Source organism: Homarus americanus, unplaced genomic scaffold (assembly GCF_018991925.1).
Source record: "Homarus americanus isolate GMGI-L3 unplaced genomic scaffold, GMGI_Hamer_2.0 scaffold40248, whole genome shotgun sequence".
NCBI classification, from domain to species: Eukaryota; Metazoa; Arthropoda; class Malacostraca; order Decapoda; family Nephropidae; genus Homarus; species Homarus americanus.
In genome coordinates this window covers 733,153-757,806 of record NW_024712526.1, presented here as the reverse complement: position 1 = coordinate 757,806, position 24,654 = coordinate 733,153, and the positions used below count along the sequence as shown (strand labels likewise).

Sequence of the window (24,654 nt, the reverse complement as noted above, 5' to 3'; positions counted from 1 at the left end):
GCTAATGGAGATATCACTTACAGTATACCTATGTAAAATTTCACCACCGTATCTTCACTACCTCAGCACTCCGCTGAATTCATTTAAAATCACCATGTAATGTACCATAAGATATATATTCAAAGATAATCTATCTGTGTTTAGCAAGGACTTGTTAGGATATAAAAGTTATTCTACATTATGCCTTTCTTACCATGGCTTTGACTTCATTGATTTTCTATAAAGAACTGTACCAATTTCACTAAAAGAAATAAGTGACTGCTAAGAAAACATACCATACTACAATATTGAAAAATTCAGTAAAAATTACAAACATTTAAAGAGAAATTTATAAAGTGCAGTAAACAGAAACCTATTACCTCGTTTCAGTCTAACCCAAGCACCACGCTTCAACGTTGGGACTTCCTTCACTACACGCAGGACATCAGTCATTTGATTAATTGGTACCATCTGTGGAATAATATACATTATGATTTGGGATTCATGAAATACTTTTAACCAAATTTATTTTTAAAATCTTACATGAAAATATGAAAATACTTATGATGGGCATCATTATAAATATTCATGTATTTACAAGATATTCGAAGTAGATACAAAGGCAATTTTAAACACTTTGAAGATCCACCTTTAAACAATGGGTTAGATGCATAGTCAAATTGTAATCTGAACTTCAAAGCCAACCTGTAACATATCAGAAACATCAACACTCTTACCGTCTGCCTCCAAATACCAAGTCTCAGGTTTGATACACCGTCCATGGCAGACTTTACATGAGTCTGTTTGTACGCCTCAATGTAAATATAGCCCTTCACGCCTTCTGGGGCCACAACTGACTTAATCTGAAGAGGCTCTTCGGTGAATTGGTACGCAATCATTTTGCGCATCAACTGTAAGCACGTCATCTTCTCCTCACCAATGCGACACTTCACCATCCACAAGTTCGGGTCCCTAAAGAATGATCCAATCAAAAACACATCTAATGTATCCTACCAAGAAAGGGACTACAGTTCTTAGGATTTTGTTAAATCTGAAATATGGTTGCTGTTAATTATCTATTAACTATCAAATGTCAAATCAATCCCAAGGAAAATTAAGACTATCTGCCATCATGAGTTAAAATTAAGTAATTATGAGCACCTCTGACTCCCTTGGCTTCATTATAAGCACCTCAGGTCATTAAGAGTACAGTAAACCCTCTTGCATTTGTGAGGGATACATTCCTGGATAACCTGTGGTATATTGATACATTGGTTCAATTGAAATAAGGGGGTTAGGTGCCCAGGCAAAATTAAACATAGGGGGTTAAAGGCATACAATCAATCTTTGCAGCTTTTGGGGCACAGGTGAACCAGTCAGCGTAGTGACTATCACCAGCCGCAATCAACCAATACAGAACATAAATAGAACCTCTAAACCCCAGTCACTCTAAAGTCGGTAAACACCTTAAGTATGAATTCAAAATTCCTACCTCAAAAGTGAAGTGACAGGCCTCCAAAGTTTTTGGTTGGGCAGAGAAGTAAACACCCACCAACCACGGCTTTCTCCTACTTTATACATTTAAGATACTTCATTGATGAACATAATCTTGCTTATGTTTTGGTAATGTTTGTTCTGATCAATTGTTATAGCACTGTAGACAATATACTGAGCAAATAACAGCGTCAACATTTCCTCACACACACTAATACAACACTTCTGACCATATTCTTTAATACCAAGGAGTGATTAGCGTAAACATAAAATCTTATAGGTTACACATATACACACACACGTGCCTTAAGTATGGGACAATATGATCAAAAGCTCGTGTAACATTGAACTACAGTAGCTACTGTATAATATCCATCCCCAACCACCTTAACTAGTCATTATTCCCACTCAGATATCATGAGTAGGAATCTAATAAATGAGTTCAGAGTTCTGTTTATGAATAAAAAACAATAAATGGACCTAATGTAAATAAAATGGAAGATATCTGTCAACTACCATATGCCTTACTGAGGGTCTATGCAGTCATGTGAGCAGTCTTTCAATTTAAAATTTTGATCATTAAATTGATTAGAAGTTTGATAATTTAATTTTTGTATCCTAAAACACCAATGTCATGAAACTGAATTCTCATTAACACTCTCGGGATAAATCACTCATAAGTGGCGTTTTGATTTAATGGAAATGAAACTTTGCCTCACGATCAGACACGTCACCAAGCATATGGTTCATTTGCCCTAAAAGTTCCAGGTCGATTTACTTCAAATTTTAACGCCACTTTCTTCATGTCACTCTCCTGCTTGGAACCAGGTGTCCAGACAAACATGCTAGTTTTGCATCTAGCTCAGTAAGCGAGAGGTGTTTGTGTCCTGAACGTGACTTAAAAATGGCTGCCGTGGGTGTTTGCGCCAATATCTCCAAATATTTATTACTTACAACCTCATTATTTATTCTTATGAAGTGATAAAGTGATGTGTATTGAAGTATTTATAATGAAATATTTCAAAATATTTTTTAATTTGTGAGACGATGCAATGGCCACGTGGTCAAGTGGACGCTATCTCCAAATATTAATTGGTTACAACCTCGATATTTCTTCTTATGAAGTAATAAAGTGATGTAAATTGAAATATTTATAATGAAATAGTGAAATATTTTTTATTTATGAGACATTGATGAGATGGCTACTCACAATACAGTCACATATACCACACAAAAGCATGTTGTAATATATAGGCCTAGCTTGGAAAAATAGTGATAGTGAAATGTAGTGCAGTAGAAGCATGCATATGGGTATGGTGAATTATAATGAATATATTGTGCTTATGTGATATGTATTTGTAACGGCATCGCCATTGTCGTGCCAAGGTCTACCTCCTCTGAGTGGTAAGTGGAAATAGTGCCTAAATTAAAATTTTTGTCAGAGAAACTTCTAACTGGTCTATGTCTCTTCCTTAGTATGTGTACAGTAATAATTAATCTTTCAAAAGAAAAAATACTTTTGAAAGATTTTGACAAAAAACTAGCAAGAAAAAAAAGGGTATAAACATTTCAGCGACTACGTGCCTAACCACAACTTATTTTCACTTTTTATTCTGTAACTCCATTACATTTTACATTAATCTTTTTTTTCTGATTACACCATCGTCTTCCTCACGATTTACTCTTTCTTGCCAAGTGAATTTTATACTTACTGATGCAATGATGTGGGTACTGCACAAAGAGGAATCAACAGTAAACTCACTTTTTCACTAATACTCGCCAAAATGGCCTTTATTTTTACTTATTTTAGAGTGTTTCATGTGATTTATCAGCCTTTTTAACATACTGTAGGAAGGCATCACTTGAATAAATATCTGACAATATCTTAGCCAAGAATAGCGCTCCAAACAGAACAAGTGACAGGCTCATTAAACAAATTTCAGGCGATCCCGAGTGTGATAATTGGTTATTCAATAAGCACAACCACACTGTATCAACATATGCATACCTCCCTCTGAGCACACAAACTCATGGTATACACACTTGGTATAAATTCATGAATATTTAAAACTCTCGAATATGGAGGCCATTATGAGGATTTGCGAGATACCTTAAGTTATTTCAAGTGATGATATAACCGAGATAATTATGAACAGCAATGAAAATGGATGGAAGGCAAAAAATGATCTTGGTATCCAGAAGAAATCAAATGTAAACAATCTACTACCATTGTGAATATGGCTAAGACTGAACATTATTATAAGCAGTAATGATTCAACTTACATTGATATTATGACCATGTATGGGCACGCTTGAGAGGCTGAAGGAATTGCTGTTTTAGAGGCCCATATTGACATGAGATCAATATGAAAAATTCCACTTTGTCATCCTAATTCATTGTGTTCCTGAGAGCAAGTTCAGCAACTTTACAGAGAAGGTGTTTGGATTTGGATGAGCAAAAACAGTAACAAATGTAGTAACCCGACTCTTCTTAAACAAACACAAAACTTACTTAACACCAGGAAGCAGAGTCTGTTGAGTAATTTCATCGCTCATCTCTTCACCTCCCTCACCAAAACGCATGGCTGCTGATGACTCTTCGGCATACTTGCGACGATAATATTCTTCAATCTCTTCCTCTCGCTCATTACTGAAATAATAAAGTAGTTAGCTCCTATTCTCACTTCACACCTCTTCATATATATATATATATATATATATATATATATATATATATATATATATATATATATATATATATATATATATATATATATATATATATATATATATATACTCGCTCCCTGTAGCGATTGAAAACGCACAACCACTGCAAACGCGTGAATGGAATCCTAGCTTTACTCAAGCTGCAGAGTTATGTTAAATAATGCTATAAGAGTGATTGTGGGCTGTATACACTGGAGACATTTCATTCATAAACTTTTAATAATGTACAGTATGTGCCAGATAACTGTCTTGCAGAATAAGTTTATATGGAATACAATCAATATTGGGATTCAGGAATCACTTTGCATAAATTCATAAGCAAACTGAGGATATAGTGTGAGTTCCTCTTTGCTATTTCAGCCACACCCTGTTGCTTTCTACACCTTTCTTTCAACATTCTCCCTTATCACTTTCTCACTACTGTATCTTGAGGTTTCAGTTCCCTTTATGTACACTGTGCAAACAAAGCATATATAAAATATAAACAACTAAACCAGACTAATAAAATTCAAACTTTCCCAACATTTAGGAATACTGTACTGTACATCTCACCTTGTATTGAGATTCACTGTTAACTTTCAAATTAAACAGAAGAATGTGACATGCAATGGCTTCCTAGCTGCACTTAAAAATAGACTTAAGCAATTAATATATAATAAGACTCAAAACCCTATAATTGTTAAATATGTAAGTTGTCTGTAAACCTATAAAATGATATGCAATATTTTTTTCTAGTTCTTTCTACTCAACTTATAGTTCACAATAGAGAAAACAGCACATCAATTTCAGTTCCATTCTTAATTACTGTAAACTCATTCCAGGATTACCTTGTCAAGAATATCTTAAATCACCACACAAATTTATTCTCAACTTCTAATTTTAATATATAAAAGTATAAATGACTTATTCCTTCCATTTCCAGGAAAGATGATCAAAGTTGCTGGGTACAATAGATATGAATAAATAAAATCACATGCACATATAAAATCTATACAGTATACATTATGTCTTATGTATGCTATTTCTCTTCTCTTTCCAACAAATAAGGCAACTGGTTTATTTTAATTACCCAGTATATACAGTACGTATATATCAACATGCCTAATTTCAACTAACCACTATCATTACCATTAAAACAAAAAGAGAGATGGCAACTTACTCCCAAACACTGTGTGCTCTACGGTTGGCTTCAATCTCACGGGCAGTTACGCCAACCTCCTCCTTCTCATTACCCAACAGATCATAATAATCACCCTGCAAAACAAAACCAACAGATAAGATAAAGTTCTATGTAATATCTAAAAGAAAATTAAATATAAAATACCATCATTGACATTAAGATTAATACAAAGGCAATTTATCACCCATTAAACAATACACAACTTCTGCTAAACAGACTAAATCATGTAGAAACTCAAACTATTAATATAATCATGGATAACTGATTTTTTTTCTTCATGAAGATTTATCTGGCATAACACAACTATCTACCAATACTCTATGTGCTTTCCTCTAGTATAAAACTCCAGCTACTGTTGAATCAATATACTGGCAGATGTCTACGATATAATGAGTAATTGATCCTGAAACCCAATTCCATGATGAAGCTTGTATGTAGAAACTATGCACAGTCCCGTATGAGCCAGAAAGTTTAGGATATTGAATCCCAAGCTTGTGTGTCTGGGATCCCAAAACCAAATAAATAAAAATAAACTATAATATTTCATCCTCATCAGATTCAAAAAAGTTTTATTGTATATTCTATTAAATTAACTGTCAGGGCAGGAGACAGCCATGTCTAAATTTGGAGCACTCCAAGCACTAGGTACAAGATAAATAAAATCCAGCACCTAATATGTCATTAGCTATTACCTATGGCTTTGCTAATTATCTGCCCGAACCAGGTTATTCTTAGACCAAATTATGCCTGATCATATGAATACATCTACCATATCCCTGAAATCAGTTCTACAATGAACTTTATGATAAAATTCAGTAAATGCAGCTAAATTTGTTTATATTCTCCAATCTGGGAAAACTTGATCTGAGCTGGGACATTTTATGGCTACAGTGCCAAGCACATAACACACTGTCTAGCAAACCAGTAAATTGGGGTATAAAGCAACGTACAGTGGTCCCTCGGTTAACAAACACAATTCGTTCCACAGAGTCGTTTGTTAACCGAAAATTTTGTTAACCGAATCCATTGTTTCAATGGGATATTGAGTAATTGGTCCCCTCACAGAAAAGTACACTTACTTTGAGGTGTGTATGTAGAAGGTTCCTGGTTGATGATGATGATGGGAATTAGAAGTGGGGGTGGAGGAGAAGGGAGAAGAGAAGGAAGTGGGGATGGAGGAGAAATCACCTTTCAGGGGACCCATGCTTGATGCAGTAATTTCAACAATAAAATTTTAAGTTCACTCGCTGTATTCAAGATTATTTTATTTAAATCAACACTGCACTGCGCTATATATTATCAATATGTTAACTAAATTTCAGAATGACCAATAATTTTAATGTAAAAATGCAAAAATATTCAAGACACCAACAAAATTGATGTTCACTCCACTGTCAACAAAGCCAAACTGACGCCTGGTGGCTGAGTCAAGCGGCTGATGGGCGCACAAAAAGCTAGTTCCCTGTACTGCATATATTATCAATATGTTAACTAAATTTTAAAATGACTATTAATTTTAATAAAAAAATGCAAAAATATTAAAGAGCACAACTTTCTTGATATATACTCCACTGGAAACGGATGTAAACATAGAACAGATTACTGAATTGGCAGACTAGCCCATCAGCTCATCAGCCGATGCTCACAACAAAACATGTTTTTCGTAATGATTTCGTTAATCGAAGTTTTGTTCGTTAACCGAATTGAAGATCTTATGGGAGGTAATTCGTTAACCAAAATTTTGTTAATCGAACCGTTCGTTAACCGAGGGACCACTGTAAATGAATATCGTAAAATAAGCATATACATTGACTTCTTAGTAAAAAAAATGCTTTAATAAATTAAGAAACACCAGAAACCGAGTAATGTCTATAACATATTAAATAGTTATAACAAGTCCAACATCAGCATATATATAAGACTTACGTCCTCATCTTCGTCATCTTCACCTTCATCATCATCTACTTCAGCCTCCTCCAAGAAGTAATCTGACACAGCACCTCTTTTTCTCTTCTTCTTTGCATGTCGTTCTTCATCTTCCTCCTCTTCACTGTCATATTCCTAGTGGGAATAAAAGATACGAGTTCAATTATAGTAGTCACATAAATAAAATTCTAGGAAAAAAGTAAGTCAAACCCAGAAAATGTCTTTTGCCTTCCTTACCATATGCTTATGCCTTTCTCATACAAAGAGTGAAAACTAGAAAAACGTTTAGATGTATGAAAAAGCCTTCCTAACAGTCAACCATAACACAGCAGGAAGATACAAACACTCACCTGTTTAAGTTTACATAGTTAACTCCTTAATTATAATGACATTGTATTTAGGATTTCTGGGGCTTAAGTCATTGTACACATAAGGGTTAAGTGACTTACTCAAAGAATTAGGTGACTTATTTCAAGGAATTTTCAACAAAGTCAAGGGCTTAAATGCAACATGAGTAGAGAACAGACAAGGCCCTCAAGAATTCAATATACACACAAGGGCAATGTTACAGCGATGGAATTTCTAAACCAGAAAGAAACTGGACCCATAGGCCTGAAGGCCCATTAGTGGTAGTGTAAATACAATGCACTAAGTATTAAGCCTTGGTACACAACGAGAAAATAAATCTGAACATCTGTGAATCACTTGGTGTCATTATAGACATGTGAGGTACATGGCATCATTATAAGTTCCTATGATTCACTGGGCATCGTCATGAGAAACTAGGAGTTAGTTGGCATCATCTTGACCGTATATGAATCACTTGGCATTACAGGAACACATGTGAATCACTTTGGGTTATTGGGAGCAACTGGGAGTCACTTGGAATCATTATAAGTACCAGTAAGTTATCTTTTATCATTTTGAGCATGTCACTTGGCATATTTATGAGCACTGGAAAGTTAACTGGGTTACTTTTTAAAGTGTAAAACCTTGATAAATTGGACTAATTGGGGGAAGACCCCAGTCCGAAAAATGCAAAGGTCAGAAAAAAAGCAAATATATGGGGGAGGGGGATGGAGATAACACAGCTTATCTGAACTGTTCAAAGAAAATCAGTTGTTGTTATGTTATTACTGCACTTCAACAACTAAGGTCTTTAAGTGTATAACAAGGTTATTAAAAGAATATTACATCAACAATAAAAAAATATGAAACCAAACTCTTTGGGTTGAAAATCACACTTTGTCTAGTTGTCAACAACTGTTTTCACCAAGATAATTGTTATTTACTGTAAAGTGTTATATGTAAAACCACAGAATTAGTCTTATGAATAAAGATAAAACTGTATACAGTAAGTTCTCGCTTAACGTCATGGCTCCGTTCCTCAAAACCGCAACGTTAACGGAATCAATTTTCCCCATAAGAAATAGATAAAATACGGGAGTTACGTTCTGAGCCTCCCTTTGCCCCATAAAATACATTACATATACAGAAAGTGGCGAGTCACTGAGACCCGGCGGGTGGCTCCTCCTCCCGGTTTAAAACCCCCATTTTTGTAGCAAGGCTTATGGTCTTATGTTGCTTCTTCACAACACTAATGTCAGTAGCACTTGATGGGCACTTGGAAGCCATTTCAAATTATCAAGAGAACAGTATTAAGAGCAAAAACACTTAAACACGCACAAACGCAATGGAAGCCTAACAAAGACTGAAGCCGCTTGGGGACGGTGACATTCCGCGAGTGAGATATAGCGCGCCAAGACGAGAGAGGGTGATGTGCCGTAAAAAGTAGTCAGTGATGACGCTAAAAATGACGTTATATTGAGTCGTTGGGACATTAACCGAATTATTGGAGATCTAAAGAGTAGCAACGTTATAACGAAACAACGTTATCAGGGGCAACGTTAAACAAGGACAGTACTATAAAGAAAAAAATAACAACAAATAAGTGTAGGAGTACATTGTATGTGGAAGACCAGTGTTTATCTAGGAGCAGCTGGCAGAGGGGAGGGGAGGGGGTGGCTCCCAGCCCCAAAGATTCTTTTAATACTTCTTTGTGCATTTTCATCATAATTCTCATATAATTTAGATTCATTTGGTACCAGGATAAAATATTATCCTTAAAGAATCAGCTTTCCTGAAAAATTAATCTCTCTGAACACCATGAATCATTTGTTTACAAAGGGCACACAGCTGATTGGCTTGGCACAATGTCTGTGTTCAACACTCAGTAAATTAGTACAGTACAGTCATGTATTTATCATCACTTAATAAGTAATATTATAGTGTACAACATTGTGTATCTGCCTATACCCTGCTTTATTAATTAATCATTTGTCTAGGTGTACAAGTAGCCAAATAGAGCCATTATATAACACTCAAAAGTAGCAAATAATGTTGCTAGGAAGGTATCTTCATGTCAAATACTGTACAATGTGTTATAGTGATCCCTGTTGTAAGCTGGTCTGCTGAAAGCACTCACACAAACACATCTTAAGTAAAGAACCTTTTGATATAAAAAATAAAAGGACAACCACTAAGAGAATGAAGAAATTGTGTACTCCAGATAGCTAGTAAGACCAGAAGGAAAAGCTAAAAGTAAGAATCGAAGGAAAAAGCCTATGAACAATATGGGTGAAATGAAATATGAAGACAGCACTGAGGGTGAAAGTTGGACACCTGGCTATCCCTGAAGCAAACATCCTGATGATGAGGGAACAAGGGCATCTATATTGTCATATAAGCTAGTACTGTATTACCAGTGGCCCTGAAAGATGTGCCAGCTTTTACAATGGAGTTCAAGTCCAAATATTAACCAACAATAGGTAAAAAATAAAAAAATAAAAATAAAATAAAATCTTAAAATTCCTATGATTAAATAAGACTGCTTAATCAAAAAATAATAGAGAGGGGAGATAGAAAGCATATATGGACAGAGAAGTACAATATTGCACCATATTCACCAAAAAGATGTCTTTCATCAGAGTTCAGTATGTGAAGAGAGTAACAGAAGCCTGGTGTGGCCATGAAACAAGATCAACCCATTTTTTTTCTTTCAAACCAGTATTTTTTTTGGTGTACAATAAAATTTCCATAAAATCTAAGGAATGTTGACCCAACACAATCAAAACTATACACTACAATCATCCTCCAAGTTATGGAAGGGATGCGTCCTAGAAAAGTTGACCATAACGTGAACCCTACTGTCCCATTGACTTCCATTATATAATTGAAGATGTATTTCTAAAGAAACGTTTTTGGCAAAAAGAAGAAATATGAGAACACTTATGAATGAAAATAAACATTTTTAAACACATACCTGTATATTGATTATTTTATATATGATAATACACAAAACACTTGAATTTAACTCACCACAAACCATGGTGAATGCTGCATGAGGTGAGGTGGTGCAATGGGAGTTCTTGGGAGACTTAGCAAGCCCTAATGTTTTTGTAATCTAATTAAGTTTTCTCCCACATCAAACTACATAAAATATCAAGTTTTATATCCAACATAATTCCTTTACGGGCTCTTTTAGCACTCCTGTTTTCACTTGCACTTGATGGCCTCTTTCTACTCATCTTGAATAAGGATAATACACTGGATACTCTTGAATAATATATGTATATACAGTCGATCCTCGTTAAAACGGACTAATAGGGGGGGGAAGGGTGTCCGTTTTAGCCGATCATCCGAATTAACCGATTTAGGGGTTAATATTGCATTATATTTCAAAGAAAATGCAGTGAGTTTGTCCTTAGCCTTGCATATGTCCGAAACTGTTTGCTTTTTAACACCATACTCATCACAAACTCTAGCCACCGAGGCACCAGCCTCTAACTTCCTTATAAGTTCCAGTTTCTGGTTCACAGAAAGGGTCACATACTTCCTCTTTGGCGTTTTACTCCCCCTTGAAGACATGATGTAAAATACAAGGCTGAAAGATCCCTAATCACTGAAATATCAACGAAAATTGCAGGGCAACACAACACTGATACTCGAATATGGCGCTAAGTCAACAATGACTGGCAGTCTGGCGAGCACGCCATATATCGGACAATCCCAGAACCAGAAATTTGATACGGACAGTCCCTCGCTTAGTTCAGATTTCGTCCGAATTATCCGAAATCCGGATTAAAGGAGTCCGAATTAATGAGGGTCGACTGTAAGTGTTAAATCCAAGAGGTGAGGTCGAATGAACAAGCGTACATGCTGGGATTGATTGATTGATTGATTTATGGAATTTAGGCTCAAAGCCAAGCACTGGAGCGTACACTCTGGGAGATATAAACATAAACAAAGGGAGTCCAGCGGCACTTCATGGTAGCAAACATCAAGAAATCCACACCAAATAAATTATGTCGGTGATTTTTTCTTTTGTTCTATATTGCAATTTTTGTGTTGAGAATTTTGAAAATTTACCCAATTTCTTTAAGGTCAGATTTATGGGGCTTATCCCAAATTTTTTTTTAAATTTACAAATTCCGTACGGGAGAATTTCCATAGCCCAAATTTCCGTTACGTGACAGATACCTGTACAGTAATTGGAAAACAAAATACTAAACAGTACGTCTTAGTCTCAAAAAGTATGGAGTGCCTTCTAAACATATTATTATTATTACAGTACTAACATATAAAGGGGAATCCTTCTGTTATTACAAAAAATAATAAAAATTATTAAAAATATAATGGCCAACAATACATAAGATACAAACTTATGTGGACCATGAGATTGGCATTTGACACAACACAGTCCAGTACTCACAGAATTAGCAATATCTTCACCATCAGCTGGTTCTTCATCTCCACTAATCTCCTCTTCCCCACTTCGTGCTTCCATCGCTTCATCTGATCTTACAGACCGACTTCTGCTTCTGCTCCTACTTCTGCTCCTGCTTCTACTTCTGCTCCTACTTTGACTTCTGCTTCTACTTCTGCTCCGGCTCCTACTGCGACTTCTGCTCCTGCTACCTGACCTGCTGCGGCTCCGACTACCACTGGCACTGCGACTTCTGCTTCTGCTTGGCGAACGTTCACGGCCAGCACTGCGACTTCGGCTTCGTCGATTTTCACCCTAAACGGTACAAAAAATTTGATCACGATAATGATACACACAAACTCCACAATAACAGGACAGTGTCAAGCACATCCTAAGCCATGCAGCCCTAATATAATAAAGGGCAATTTAGTTGGGGGTCCTCAAATTCTTGGATAGGATCCCATCCCAGCCTGAGCCAGGGTTAATGTTAGTTCAAATTCATATAATGACCAACTATTCCATCCTCCAGCACTGCTAACCTCAAAAGAAGGTAGAGCTGAAAATCTCATACAGTACCAAATACTTACCAACCAATTATCACTCACTAAGCCCCACCCACTATGAATTTGTGCTAATCTGGATGAGACAGTGAACAATTGTGCTAGATCATCTCTGCCTTGGTCTGCTTTAACTTCTACAAAAAGTTAATGTCAACCACAGTTACTGATGCTCAGGAAACAGCTAAAAGCCTTATACTGACTGATTTAACTGTTATCATATTAGCTGAATACATGTACTGGATTTAAATCAAACAACCCTGATTTCTTTCTTAGACTACAGACAGGATCATTTACCCTACCTCACTGTCGCTGCCCGGCCCAGACTTTTCCTGCTCGGAGTCTGAGTGGTAACTTCCTTCACTCTCTGACATTGTGCCTGGTTATTTCTGTGGAAAAACAACTGGCATTAAGAACTAGTTTTTGCATACAGTACATAACAATGTAATGTATTGTTTACTTTACATGAAACAAAGTATAGTACTGTACAGTGAAGGTACCATACTGTACATATGAATGGCATTGACAAGTATGGTATTCAAGTTAATTCAAGTTTAATTCTTATATTGCACTAAGAACCTCCCCCTGTTCATGCAGGAGAATAAAAATTTTCCTTCATTACAGATGTAAACGTATCTAAACAGTATAAACTTTGTCTCTTAACTTTCCACTTCACATTCTTTATTTGAATATCCTTCACTACATGTAATATTATCATCACTATTAAACATAGGCATCCACTTTCTTAAAAGGCTCATGTTATAGAATGGCACATGGGGGTTGCCCCTGAGCCCTTCACCAGCACAAGATATCAACAAATGTCCATCTGCTATAGTCATTACTGTATTTGTACACTGGGGGTGTAAAAACATGAAACCTCCACAGATGACGGCAGCCATCCCTGCAGCTAACCTCCACCAATGATGGCCCTCATTTAAGGGCTATACTTTGACAGCAATACACTGTGGTTCATTCCTGTTAAACTGGTGCACATGGTACATTATTTCCACTCACAGAAATCAACTTTATTAAGTAAAAAAAATGTTTTGGTGAAAAGATGAATGGTAAGATAATAAATGTTACAAATAAGGACGCCACTAAACTAGCCAATTTTTTAGTTACCTGATAGTCCTTGTTGTGAGTGTTCAGGATATATAATTTTACTTCATTTATACCAAAAACCATTACAGTACATCCTCGATAACTCGTAATTTCATATAAAGCGGCATGGCTATGATCTCGGAATGTATTAGTATAACTCGGGAAATGTCGAGATACCGGTAATTAAGTTACTGACAGATCACTACAAGCCCAAAAGATTTCACATTGCTGAAACTTTTAAATTCCACAGATGCATTCAGGAAGCAAATGAGTCCACTGCAAATTAGTGTTAGGCTAAGACACATGGCTGCAACATGTGATTTTGGCCAGTTCCTCACCAAAGCATTGAGGGATCAGTTTGTAAAGTGGGATCCACAGTGCTGAGACCCAAAGGAGGCTGATTACAGCCAAAAGATCTTTTGAAGAATGTCTTCAAATAGCCCAAGCTCATTAGGTTGCTGCCGTTGAGAAGCAGCAGTTCCGGAATCAAAATGCGCCTGTTCACCAAGTTGAAGCTGGAGATAGTGATGAAGTTTCGGTGCATCAAGTCCAGCGTTCAAGAAAGTTACCACAGCCAGTGAGCAAGGCAAGGGCCATGCCCAAGCAGTATAACCACTCCACTGCAAGGGAAGGAAATTTTTCAGATCAAACCTTCTACACATACAAGTGCTTCTCTTGCGCTAAACCCGGGCATCAGAGAAGAAATTGCCTGTTCAGCGACTGTGTGTAACAAGTGCAACACCAAGGGACACATCGCTGCTGCATGTAACAGAAAGAACATTCACACCGTAAGGGTTGAAGACAATGAAGTACAAGATGTTCTACAACTTCAAGAGCAAATACATACTGTGAATTCTGTACATACCAGTACTACTGCAAATGCTCCCATTAATGTTTCTTTGAGGCTTGAAAAGAATGATGTTACCATGCAGTTAGATACAGGTTGTGCCATTTATATTGCCCCTAATGACTTGTATGAGAAATATTTTTCTAAATTACAATTAAAGCCATCCAAGGTATGTCTCCTCACTTATACTGGTGAAAACTTTAAACCATTAGGTGAAATAGAAGTGGATATTGATTACAAAGGGAAGCAGTTTAAACTTCCACTAGTGATTGCTCCAAAAGGTTCATGTGCTTTGCTATGAAGGAGCTGGTTGTTCAAACTGGCACTTGATTGGAAAGATGTGTTTTTTGTAAATCATCTTCATGCCTCTAAAAATGTTCCAGATGTTTCCACTAACCTAGAAAACTACAATGAAGTGTTTAAAGATGAGCTAGGATGTTATAATAGTCCAGAAGTTGAACTCACTGTTTCAGAAAATTCAAAATTTCACAAAGCTAGACCAGTTCCTTATGCCTTTCAGTCCAGGGTACAAAATGAGTTAATAAAAATGGAAAGTGATGGAGTAATTGAGTGTGTTTCATGTGCTCCATTTGGTGCTGCTCCCATTGAGTCTGTGAATAAAAGAGATTCAGATAAAGTCAGAATGTGTGGTGATTTTAGTGTGACTTTCAACAAATGTGCTGATGTAGTAATGTAACCTATTCCAAAGGTCGAAGATTTACATTCAGTTTTGAGAAATTGTTCTGTGTTCAGTGTGCTGGACATGCCACAAGCATACCACCAAATTTCTATAGCGATTGAATCTAGTAAGTACAGTACAGTATCTCACTATCAATGCTCACAAGAGATTGCCTTTTGGTATTCACTCTGGCCCTGCTATTTTTCAGAGAATAATGGATTATATGCTTTCTGACATTCCAAAGGTTATAAGTTACTTAGATGATATCCTCACTGCAGGAAAAGACAAGAAGGATCACCTAGATACATTGTGTAAAGTTCTGCAAGGGTTGCAAGAGTCAGGTTTCAGATTAAATAAGAACAAATGCAAATTAGAGCAAAATTCTGTCACATATCTTGGTCACAGAAAAGATGGCGAGGGCCTTCATCCCACACAAGATAAACTCCTTGTCATAAGTCAAGCTCCACCCCCTAAAGATGTAACAGCCTTAAAACCCTTCCTAGGCCTGATAATGTTTTATTCCAGATTTCTGAAGAATCACTCCACTGTATACTTGCCTCCCTGAATAGATTGCCAAAGAAGGATGTTCAATGGGTTTGGACCAAAGTAGAAGATGAAGCCTTCTCTAAGGCAAAAATGTTACTGCTACATTCAGATACTCTTGTACACTATGATGACTCTTTACCACTGTTCGGTAATACACTGTGTTTTCTAAGAAATAGAAATTGCCTCACTATTTTTCTGATGAAACTCGGCAATCGACGTAAAATATTCTATCACAATGTCGGCACAGCTCTTCCACCTGTTCAGCCATATCTGGTACTGAAAATTCAAATCTCCGCTCCTGACGCACCCACGCATTGTTCATTGGCTAAGACAAGAAACCCTTGCCCAATAATTAATCTCCTATTGCTTTTGCCAATAAGAAACTCCCACACAACCCCCACACATGCCCTGTATACTCCTAAGAAGTGAAGACGGAGGTAAGGAGCACTGGCTGAGGTGGGGTCAGACCTTCTCCGCCAGATGTAAACAAATCATGGAGACACTTGTGACTGAGGAAATCTAATAATATTGAAAAATTAATATCTCCGAGTTGGGGCACGTGCCAATTTGGCAACAGTGTATGGGTCAACTGACAGTTGAACTTCCGCCGTTTGCAGACCCATACAATGTTGCCAAATTGGCACATACCCCAACACTCGGTTATCCTTAATTTCCGGAAGAGATATCATAGAAGAAAAATGTCTTAGAATTGTCTAAACATTATGAAATACATATTAAAAACAGCGAGAGAAGGACTGGTGTATCACTATAAATTCACCCTTAATACCATTGTTGACATTGGCCCATCCTATGTGAGGCCGAACGAGATTACCAAAATGGGCCGAGATCACTGTAACTGGGCTGAGTTCACTGAGTCGAAGTCACCAAGGGTCAACTTCACTTGTATCCACTTCCTCCACCCAAAAACTCTCACTTACCAAATATCTTCCCATAAGATTGTTGAGGGGAGGGGAGGGGGGGTGAATATAAAAAAACTAGTGAATTCCAACGGAAAGAATGTCATATTCGTTCAAAACTCATTAAAAACCACAGGAAAAACATATTTTAGTATTATTTTACTTTAGGACATAGTGCACCCCAAAGTTTAAAAGTAGTGAAACATTTAGATGATCTTATTTTGAGTCTTTTGAACCCCATTTATACTAGTTGGAAATGAATAGGGTGACCACCAGAAGGAATTGTCCGAATTGGTTTAATTTTTTCTACGCACTAATATCATATTAAACACAAAAATGGAAACGACAATGCATAGAACCTGACCTAACATACCGATAGGTTGGGTACCGTATGTTAAGTCACGTTTTATTAGGTTCTATGCATTATTTTGTACAGTACTGGGTTTTTTTATATAATGCGAATAACATATTAAACACAGAAAGGGAAATGACAATGCAGAGAACCTAATAGAACCTGACACTCTTTTTATTTACTCTATCCCGCTTCACAATTCTCCTCCCGATACCATTTTTGTTGTTTACCTTACTGAATCCCTGTTCAAGAGACATTTCCGAAATGATGGTGAACGCTTCCACCTATTCCTCCTCACCATTGCTGATGTATATCAACCTCAATACTAAGGTAAGTTGTTTAACACATAAATTAACATGATAATGCATAGAACCTACCAAACATACCCATAGGTTAGGTACGTTAGGTCAGGTTCTATGCATTGTCGTTTCCATTTTTGTGTTTAATATCATATTACTGTAGTGTAGAAAAAAATTAAAACAATTCGGACAATTCCTTCTGGTGGTCACCCTCTTCTACACCTTTACCATGAATAGGATAGGTTATGTTAAGTTCGTTTGAATTGAATTGAATTGAAATAGTTTATTTAGCCAGAAAAACACAGATACAGAGTGGATAATAATACTGTAACAATATTAACATGGCTGAGCCAGTTGAGAACCTGAGCTCTCTTTTAGGCACCTAATATATACTATACATTTATCTCAAGGAAGTATTATGTAACATTTACTATCATCTGGAATAGTACAATAGCATGGTGGTAATAAGAACATCTCATAATGTTACCACGATTATCACCTCATTTTTTATTTATAAGTAAATATATAAATTACAGTGGAATTGAAAAACATAAGTATAATGGGGGAGCAGTACAACATGGGTTGTACAGTAATAAGGTTGAACAAGAGGACAGAGCTGTCAGGATTACCCGGTATGTCTAGTTGGCAATTATGTTTATTGCAATGGTAATTTCTTATCTATTTACATAATAATTTCCGATAAAACGGTTTTGATGGTACAATAAAAGAAGGTACTGTAAATATAGTAGGTATTCAAGAAATATTAATACTTAGACAATAGATATTTTTTTAGAGGTGATTTAAAGGAAGGGAGCAGTCTTTCCTCGGATGTGTGGGGGTAAGTTGTTCCACACCTTCACACCGTGATATTTCATGGAGGTCTGGGACTGAGAGGGCGGATCTTAGTAGCTCTGGGTGCTTAAGTTGTATCTCTGATTATCCCGGAACTGGAAATAATTAGTGTCAAGCAAGTGATTGATAGATTTGTAAACAAAGAGGGCACAGCAGTAGGTGTTAATATCTTCGAATTTTAACATTTTCAATTTAGCATTTTTTTCGTTTGTGTGATGATTTTTTTTTCAAGTAGGTCATTGTCCATACAACTCTCTTTTGTGCAGTAACCAGAGACTGTGTTTTGAAGAGCCAGAGGCCCCCCATAGTGTGTGACAGAGTATCAGGTGTTGGTAAACAAGATCATGATAGATTTCTTTCATTGCTGTTTAAGCTAAGCCTACTGGGGGTCCGGGGGTGAAGCCCCCGGCTAGGGATTAGGTCAGGTTAGATTAGGTTTGGTTAGGTTAGACGACTCATTTTTGTTAAAACCCCGATTTCCCAGGCTCTCCCCGATTATCGTTTGAAGTACTTCTCCAAAATTTAAGATCAGATTCTTTTAACACACACCAAAATACACTATAAAAACATATTGAGGTAAATTTGTACCTTAGGGCATGAGCCCCTTGGGGTTGACCAATATGTTTTTCCAGTGTATTTTGGTGTTTTAAAAGAAACTGACTTTCATTTGTGGCGAAAATTGCTAGTCTCCTAATGGGGAGAGCCTGGAATATCGGGGTTTTGGGGCGGGGGAGAAAACGAAAATGAGTCATCTGACCTTAACAAAAACCTAACTCCTAGCCCCAGACCTTCCGGTAGGCCTAGCTTAAACTAACCTAAATTTTTCAGGAGCTAAAAACAATGGGGCACACCATGTCCGAAAGTACAATACCTTAGTTAGAAGTGGAAGGACCAGGGATACGTAAGAATTGCATAGAATGATCGTCTTTCTTGTAAGACTTGGCAATAAACTTAAAATAATCATAGGAGCACAAACGAAAACCAACCTCCACCACGGCCATTGTGAGACTGGTCAATTAAATTATCCAGGCTGCTTCCTTTGAAAAAAAAATCAAATGTAATTGGTCGAAAAAAATTCCCGTGAAGATATCGATACCTCATTGGCCACGACTGGATGACGTTAGTCAATATTGCGAATGCGTGATGTGCCGATAACATCTCCTCACAGAGACGAAGACTGAAAACTACTTAATCAATTAAATTCACTTGTGTCGCTATTATCCATTTACACAATGTATATATGGAGTTTAAAATGCTCAGAATAGTGAGATCTAAATGTTTCAGTAGTTTATAACTTTCGGGGGCGCTATGTCCAAAAGTGAGTGAGTGTCTGAGTGAAATAATACCCATATTGGTCAACCCCATATTTCTAATACCAAAAGACAGACTGGTTCACTACTGTAAATTGACCTTACTGAGACGGGGGATGTGGCTGTAAAGTTCTCCATATTAGCAGTGATTTTACACCAGTTATACACAATATTATCGCATTTTCCACAACAAAAGAAATAAGCTATGAATCCTTACCCCGTATTTTATCCCCTATTAACCCTGGTAATAATCAGGGCAAAAGTAGTATGGAGCACAAACCCCTCTGCACGTGTCTAACATTTCCTAATCTCGAAATCCTTCTAAATTTCAATTAAATTACAATCCAGGAAAATAGATTACTTGTAATATTAAAAAATATCAACATTCCTTTCGTTATCACACTGTCATGAGCCACTATGCTTTAGACCTGTATCTGAATTTCTATTTACTGTTTAACGTTAATAATCTTCCTGAAACACCATGGCACATATAAAAACTTTTCTGGTTATAAAACATTGACATAACTAACATTATTCCTCAGCTTCAAGTGATAATGGTGGGGATACACTCTCACAGGACCCCATATGATCCAAGATGGCCGAGCGACTGTTGTTGTTGCTCCTCGCCTTGAGTTAACCCGGTGGCTCAAAATTTAGTTGCAGATTGTGTTTTATACATTGTGTAGATATTACACCACTAATTGAAGCCTATTAAGCGGAAAGAAAATAAATTAAAGCCAACTGTCCATGAAATTAGACAGTGAAGTCATGACAACAGTTTTCAAAGGGCGATGAGAAACGACTGAACATATGGGGCGGCTCATTTTAGATTAACGGATAAAGATCTTGACACGAGTAAATTCCTCCCCCAGAACACATTTTGTAACATATAAGTAAATAGCTTAGGTGTGGTATGGGTTTATTACAATTCTAATGAACATACCCCACTAGCGTAGCTAGGGGGGGGCGGGGGGGGCGGTCCGGCCCCGGGCGGCACTTTTGGGGGGCGGCACTTTTGGGTCTGCTCATCACCCATATCTGCAGCTACTGGAGACGTTAATCCATCCCTTTGTATCGGCGGCAAGTTAATCCTTGTCGTGTCTGACCTAACACCTGACCCACATCATCACGACCACGTCATGAGCTACACCCTTGCTATGCGCCCCCCCCCCCCGCCACACACACAACCTGTAACCTGTTGAGGATTAAGGAAACTTATAAAGTTTAAGTATGTTTGGTGTGTATTTAAAGCATACTATATTTGAGTATGTGAAAGTACAGTAATATTATAATGGTACACAAACTATTTAATATATATATATATATATATATATATATATATATATATATATATATATATATATATATATATATATATATATATATATATATATAAGAGTGAGTCACTGTGCAATATGTATTTTTTGTGGGGGCACGGGAAGCCGCCCCGGGCCGCACACACTCTAGCTACGCCACTGACATACCCAGGAAGTGGGCTTTCCATCATAGCGACTTCGTCCATAGCTTATAATATGTACTGTTGTAACGTAGTTGTACAACTTGTAGGCCACAGGCCGTGACAGGCATACTGACACTACCGATACAATATTGTAGTGGATTTCTCCCCTACAAACGCTGTTTGTCGCTGCATAGCTGACCCTGCGAATTCCACAGTGTGTGCCTCGTGGTCTAGGTCAACCAGCGCCGCCCACGGAGCGGGGGTCAACTATTAAGCCACGCCAACCCCCGCTATTTAAGACCTGACCTCGTGGTGATCTCTCTTCTTTCTACCTACATCAACCAGCCAGCAACACCTCCTCCTCCTCCTCCGCTGCCTGGCGGCCCTCGCTCCCGCCGGCGAGCATGGCGACCCACAAGCTGGTCCTCCTCTGAGCATCCTCACCAACCAGCTCTCTCTACATCAAGCTTGTAGCCATGCTGCCTTCCCAGCACCAAGCTGCATTGTACATCCAATACAACATGTATAGAGAGCACATTGTGAGTTTCCTTTCTCCATCCCATCCTGAGTGTGAACCAAACATCCCATACCCCACAGGCTCACTGCACTCGCCATGTTCCCCCACCAACTTCTTGGGCCCCCCCTTTTGATATTCCTGGATCCATACCCGCTCTATAGGTGGCCATGCCGAGGGAAGGACGCCAGTGGCCTGCGTAGGATCCCTTCACTGCTCTCTTTTACTTTTATCCTCTTCGCCACTGATCGGTTCGTTCTTCGCTTTGGCGGTCGGTCACGTCTCTGTTACGCACTGTTTGCAAGTCCTAGCTCCTGAATGTACCTGAACCTGCTCACACTTGGTGCCGTTGTCATGCGACAAATCTTCCGGTGTGATAAACCTTCCGGGCTCAGCAATTACTGATGTTCATTGTCGACATCTAAGATGTATGGTTGATTTGTGAGAGCTGAAAATATTAATATATACGGTAACAGAAGGTTTGAATGACTTTCCCATTATATCTTGGGCAAACTGACTACAGTATAAGGATGATATGAAACATACTCACTACCAAAGACAATGAAAGCACAAAGTGGGCAGTTCTTTGAAGTCGATGGAAATTGTGGGGTAAGAACACAAAAAATGAACCAATGAAACCCAAAGAATCCTGACCTAACCTTCCCTAACCTAACATTACAAAATCTTACCCTACTTAAGCATTTACCCCAGAAGGTTTTGCGCACGGAAGGTTTGTCGCACGACACCGTCACAACACTCTCCGGCAGGTTGTTCCAAGAGTTCACCAATCTCACTCCGAAAAAGTTCGCCCTCACAGTTTTCTGGTCTTACGGCTTCTTCAACCTTTAGTTGTGACCCCTAGTGGGGCGAGTGTCCGCCAGATTCTGGTATAGACACTCGACTGAGTAGTGCCCTTTGAGATGTTTATACACCTCAATTACTGTAGGTCTCCCCTTACCCGTCTGTAGTATAAGCTAGATAGTAGGTAGTAGGCAGCTACCAAACAGGGAGGTACTGTAGTGTACTGTATTGTGGCCAGTAGTCAATTCTCTTTAGATGTCTATTATCTCTTTGCATGGCCACACAACGTATGTACATGTAGATATCTTGTAGTGGATTTCTCCCCTACAAACGCTGTTTGTCGCTGCATAGCTGACCCCGCGAATTCCACAGTGTGCCTCGTGGTCTAGGTCAACCAGAGCCGCCATACATCACGGAGCGGGGGTCAACTACTAAGCCACGCCAACCCCAGCTATTTAAGACCTGACCTCGTGGTGATATCTCTCTTTCTACCTACACCAACCAGCCAGCAACACCTCCTCCTCCTCCGCTGCCTGGCGGTCCTCGCTCCCGCCGGCGAGCATGGCGACCCACAAGCTGGTCCTCCTCTGAGCATCCTCACCAACCAGCTCTCTCTACATCACGCTTGTAACCATGCTGCCTTCCCAGCACCAAGCTACATTGTACATCCAATACAACATGTATATAGAGAGCACATTGTGAGTTTCCTTTCTCCAACCCATCCTGAGTGTGAACCAAACATCTCATACCCCACAAATGGTGACCCCCGGAGTGACCCACTCACGCAGGATGGAGGAGAAACAGATCACGCTCCCAGTCTTCAAGCAACATGGAAGACTGGCTTATCCACACAGAGGCAGCTCTCATCGGCTCTACAGCTACTGTCTCTACACCGCAGGTTAGACACCCTAGAGCAGCACTACTTCTCAAAGCAGACACCAGCTCCTCTTCCTGCCCCAAGCACCACGTACTACCGACCCCAACACACCCGTCCTGCCTCAGACGCCGCCCCTGCTCCTGAGAGCGGACCCACACACCCCTCTTTTCTCCCTCAGGTACTCCCTGCTGCTGTCGTGGACCCAGCTGCTGTCACGAGCCCTAATCCACTTCTGCGGCCCCTGCTCTGCCAGGCGGTTTGGGTGGGGTGTTTGTGGTTTGGGGTTGTTGGTGTGTTTTGGGTTTTGTTTTTTGTGGTTGGGGTTTTTGGTGTTGGGGGTTTGGGGGGTTGGGGTTGGTGGGGGGGTTTTGGGGGGTTGGGTGTGGTGTGTGTGGGTGACTCGCCTACTTTGTCCCACGTAGGAGGTCGGGTCTGAACCGGACTGGTGCCGACACTCACCTGGGGGACGGCATGGTCGTTGGGGGCGACGACGTCTGCACGGCGGCTCGGGTCAACCTGTCTTGGCTGCCCCTTGGAAGTTGAGGTGAGCAGGGCAAGAACGAGGGCGTCCTCCAGGGGCGTCGTGTGAGTGTGTTGGTTCAAAAGGTCGAAGGCCTTCAATATTCCCACCTAAGGATGAGTGTGGGCAGCCTCAGCGTGCCGTTACTCGGTATGGGCGAAAACATGACCATCGGTAGGGCGTCCGTTGTGGGGGCTCCGTGGTTCTACAGAACGCGTCGTAGTGGCGCTGATGGTGGCGGACGTCGTTCGCCTTGATGACAGACAGGCGGTCGACGATAACAAGGACTTTCTGGAAAATCGGGACGCCGGTGGGGTTTCCCATACCCGCTGGCTGGGTTGTACTGGCGGGGCACACCTGGAGCATTGGGATGTGGGTCGTGCGGCCGATCTGTCGTCGTTTGGTGGCTAGCTGGTGATCGTGGCAAGGCGCGTGATGCAGCAGGGACAACTACCGAAGAGGTGTCACTGGGGGGGGTGGGGGGGGTTTTTTTGTTGGGTTTTGGTGTTGGGTGTGGTGTGTTTGGGTGTTGGTGGTGGTGTTGGGTGTTTGGTGGGGTGGGGTTTGTTTGGGGGTGGGGTGTGTTGGGTGTGTGGGGTTGTGGGGTGTGGTTGGGGTGGTGTGTGGTGTGTTGGGGTTTGGTTGGGTGGTTTTGGTGGTTTTGTGTTTGTTTGGTGTGGGGTTGGTGGGGTGGTGTTGGTGTTTGTTGTGGTTGTTTGGGGGGGTTTTGGGTTGGGTGACCAGGGCTGCTCATGATCCTTGGGGTGGTGGTGTGTTGTGTGTTTTGGGGTGGGTGGTGGGGGGGTTTGTTTGTGGGTGGGGTGGTGGGGGTGGTGGTTGGTTGTTTGGGGGGGGGGGGGGGTTGGTTTGTTTTGTTGTTTGGGTTTGTGGTGGTGGTTTTGGGTTTGGTTGGTTTGTTGTTGGTTTTTGTTGTGGTTGTCCATATTACAGA

The 24,654-nt window shown here is 39.3% G+C and overlaps 1 protein-coding gene across 1 annotated transcript in view; it reads right to left on the bottom strand.

The window, feature by feature from the left end:
• Positions 1 to 20,164, bottom strand: part of LOC121860622 (transcription elongation factor SPT5-like) — a 51,544-nt gene extending 31,380 nt beyond the window's left edge. The window contains exons 1-8 of the mRNA XM_042357867.1: positions 20,062 to 20,164; positions 12,931 to 13,017; positions 12,078 to 12,386; positions 7,307 to 7,441; positions 5,360 to 5,454; positions 3,986 to 4,123; positions 717 to 951; positions 360 to 450 (exon numbers count right to left, since the gene is read on the bottom strand). Of these exons, the coding sequence (XP_042213801.1) occupies positions 360 to 450; positions 717 to 951; positions 3,986 to 4,123; positions 5,360 to 5,454; positions 7,307 to 7,441; positions 12,078 to 12,386; positions 12,931 to 13,002 (1,075 nt within the window). The 5' untranslated portion in view covers positions 13,003 to 13,017; positions 20,062 to 20,164. The remainder of the gene's footprint in view (positions 1 to 359; positions 451 to 716; positions 952 to 3,985; positions 4,124 to 5,359; positions 5,455 to 7,306; positions 7,442 to 12,077; positions 12,387 to 12,930; positions 13,018 to 20,061) is intronic.
• Between the last annotated feature and the right edge of the window lie 4,490 nt (positions 20,165 to 24,654).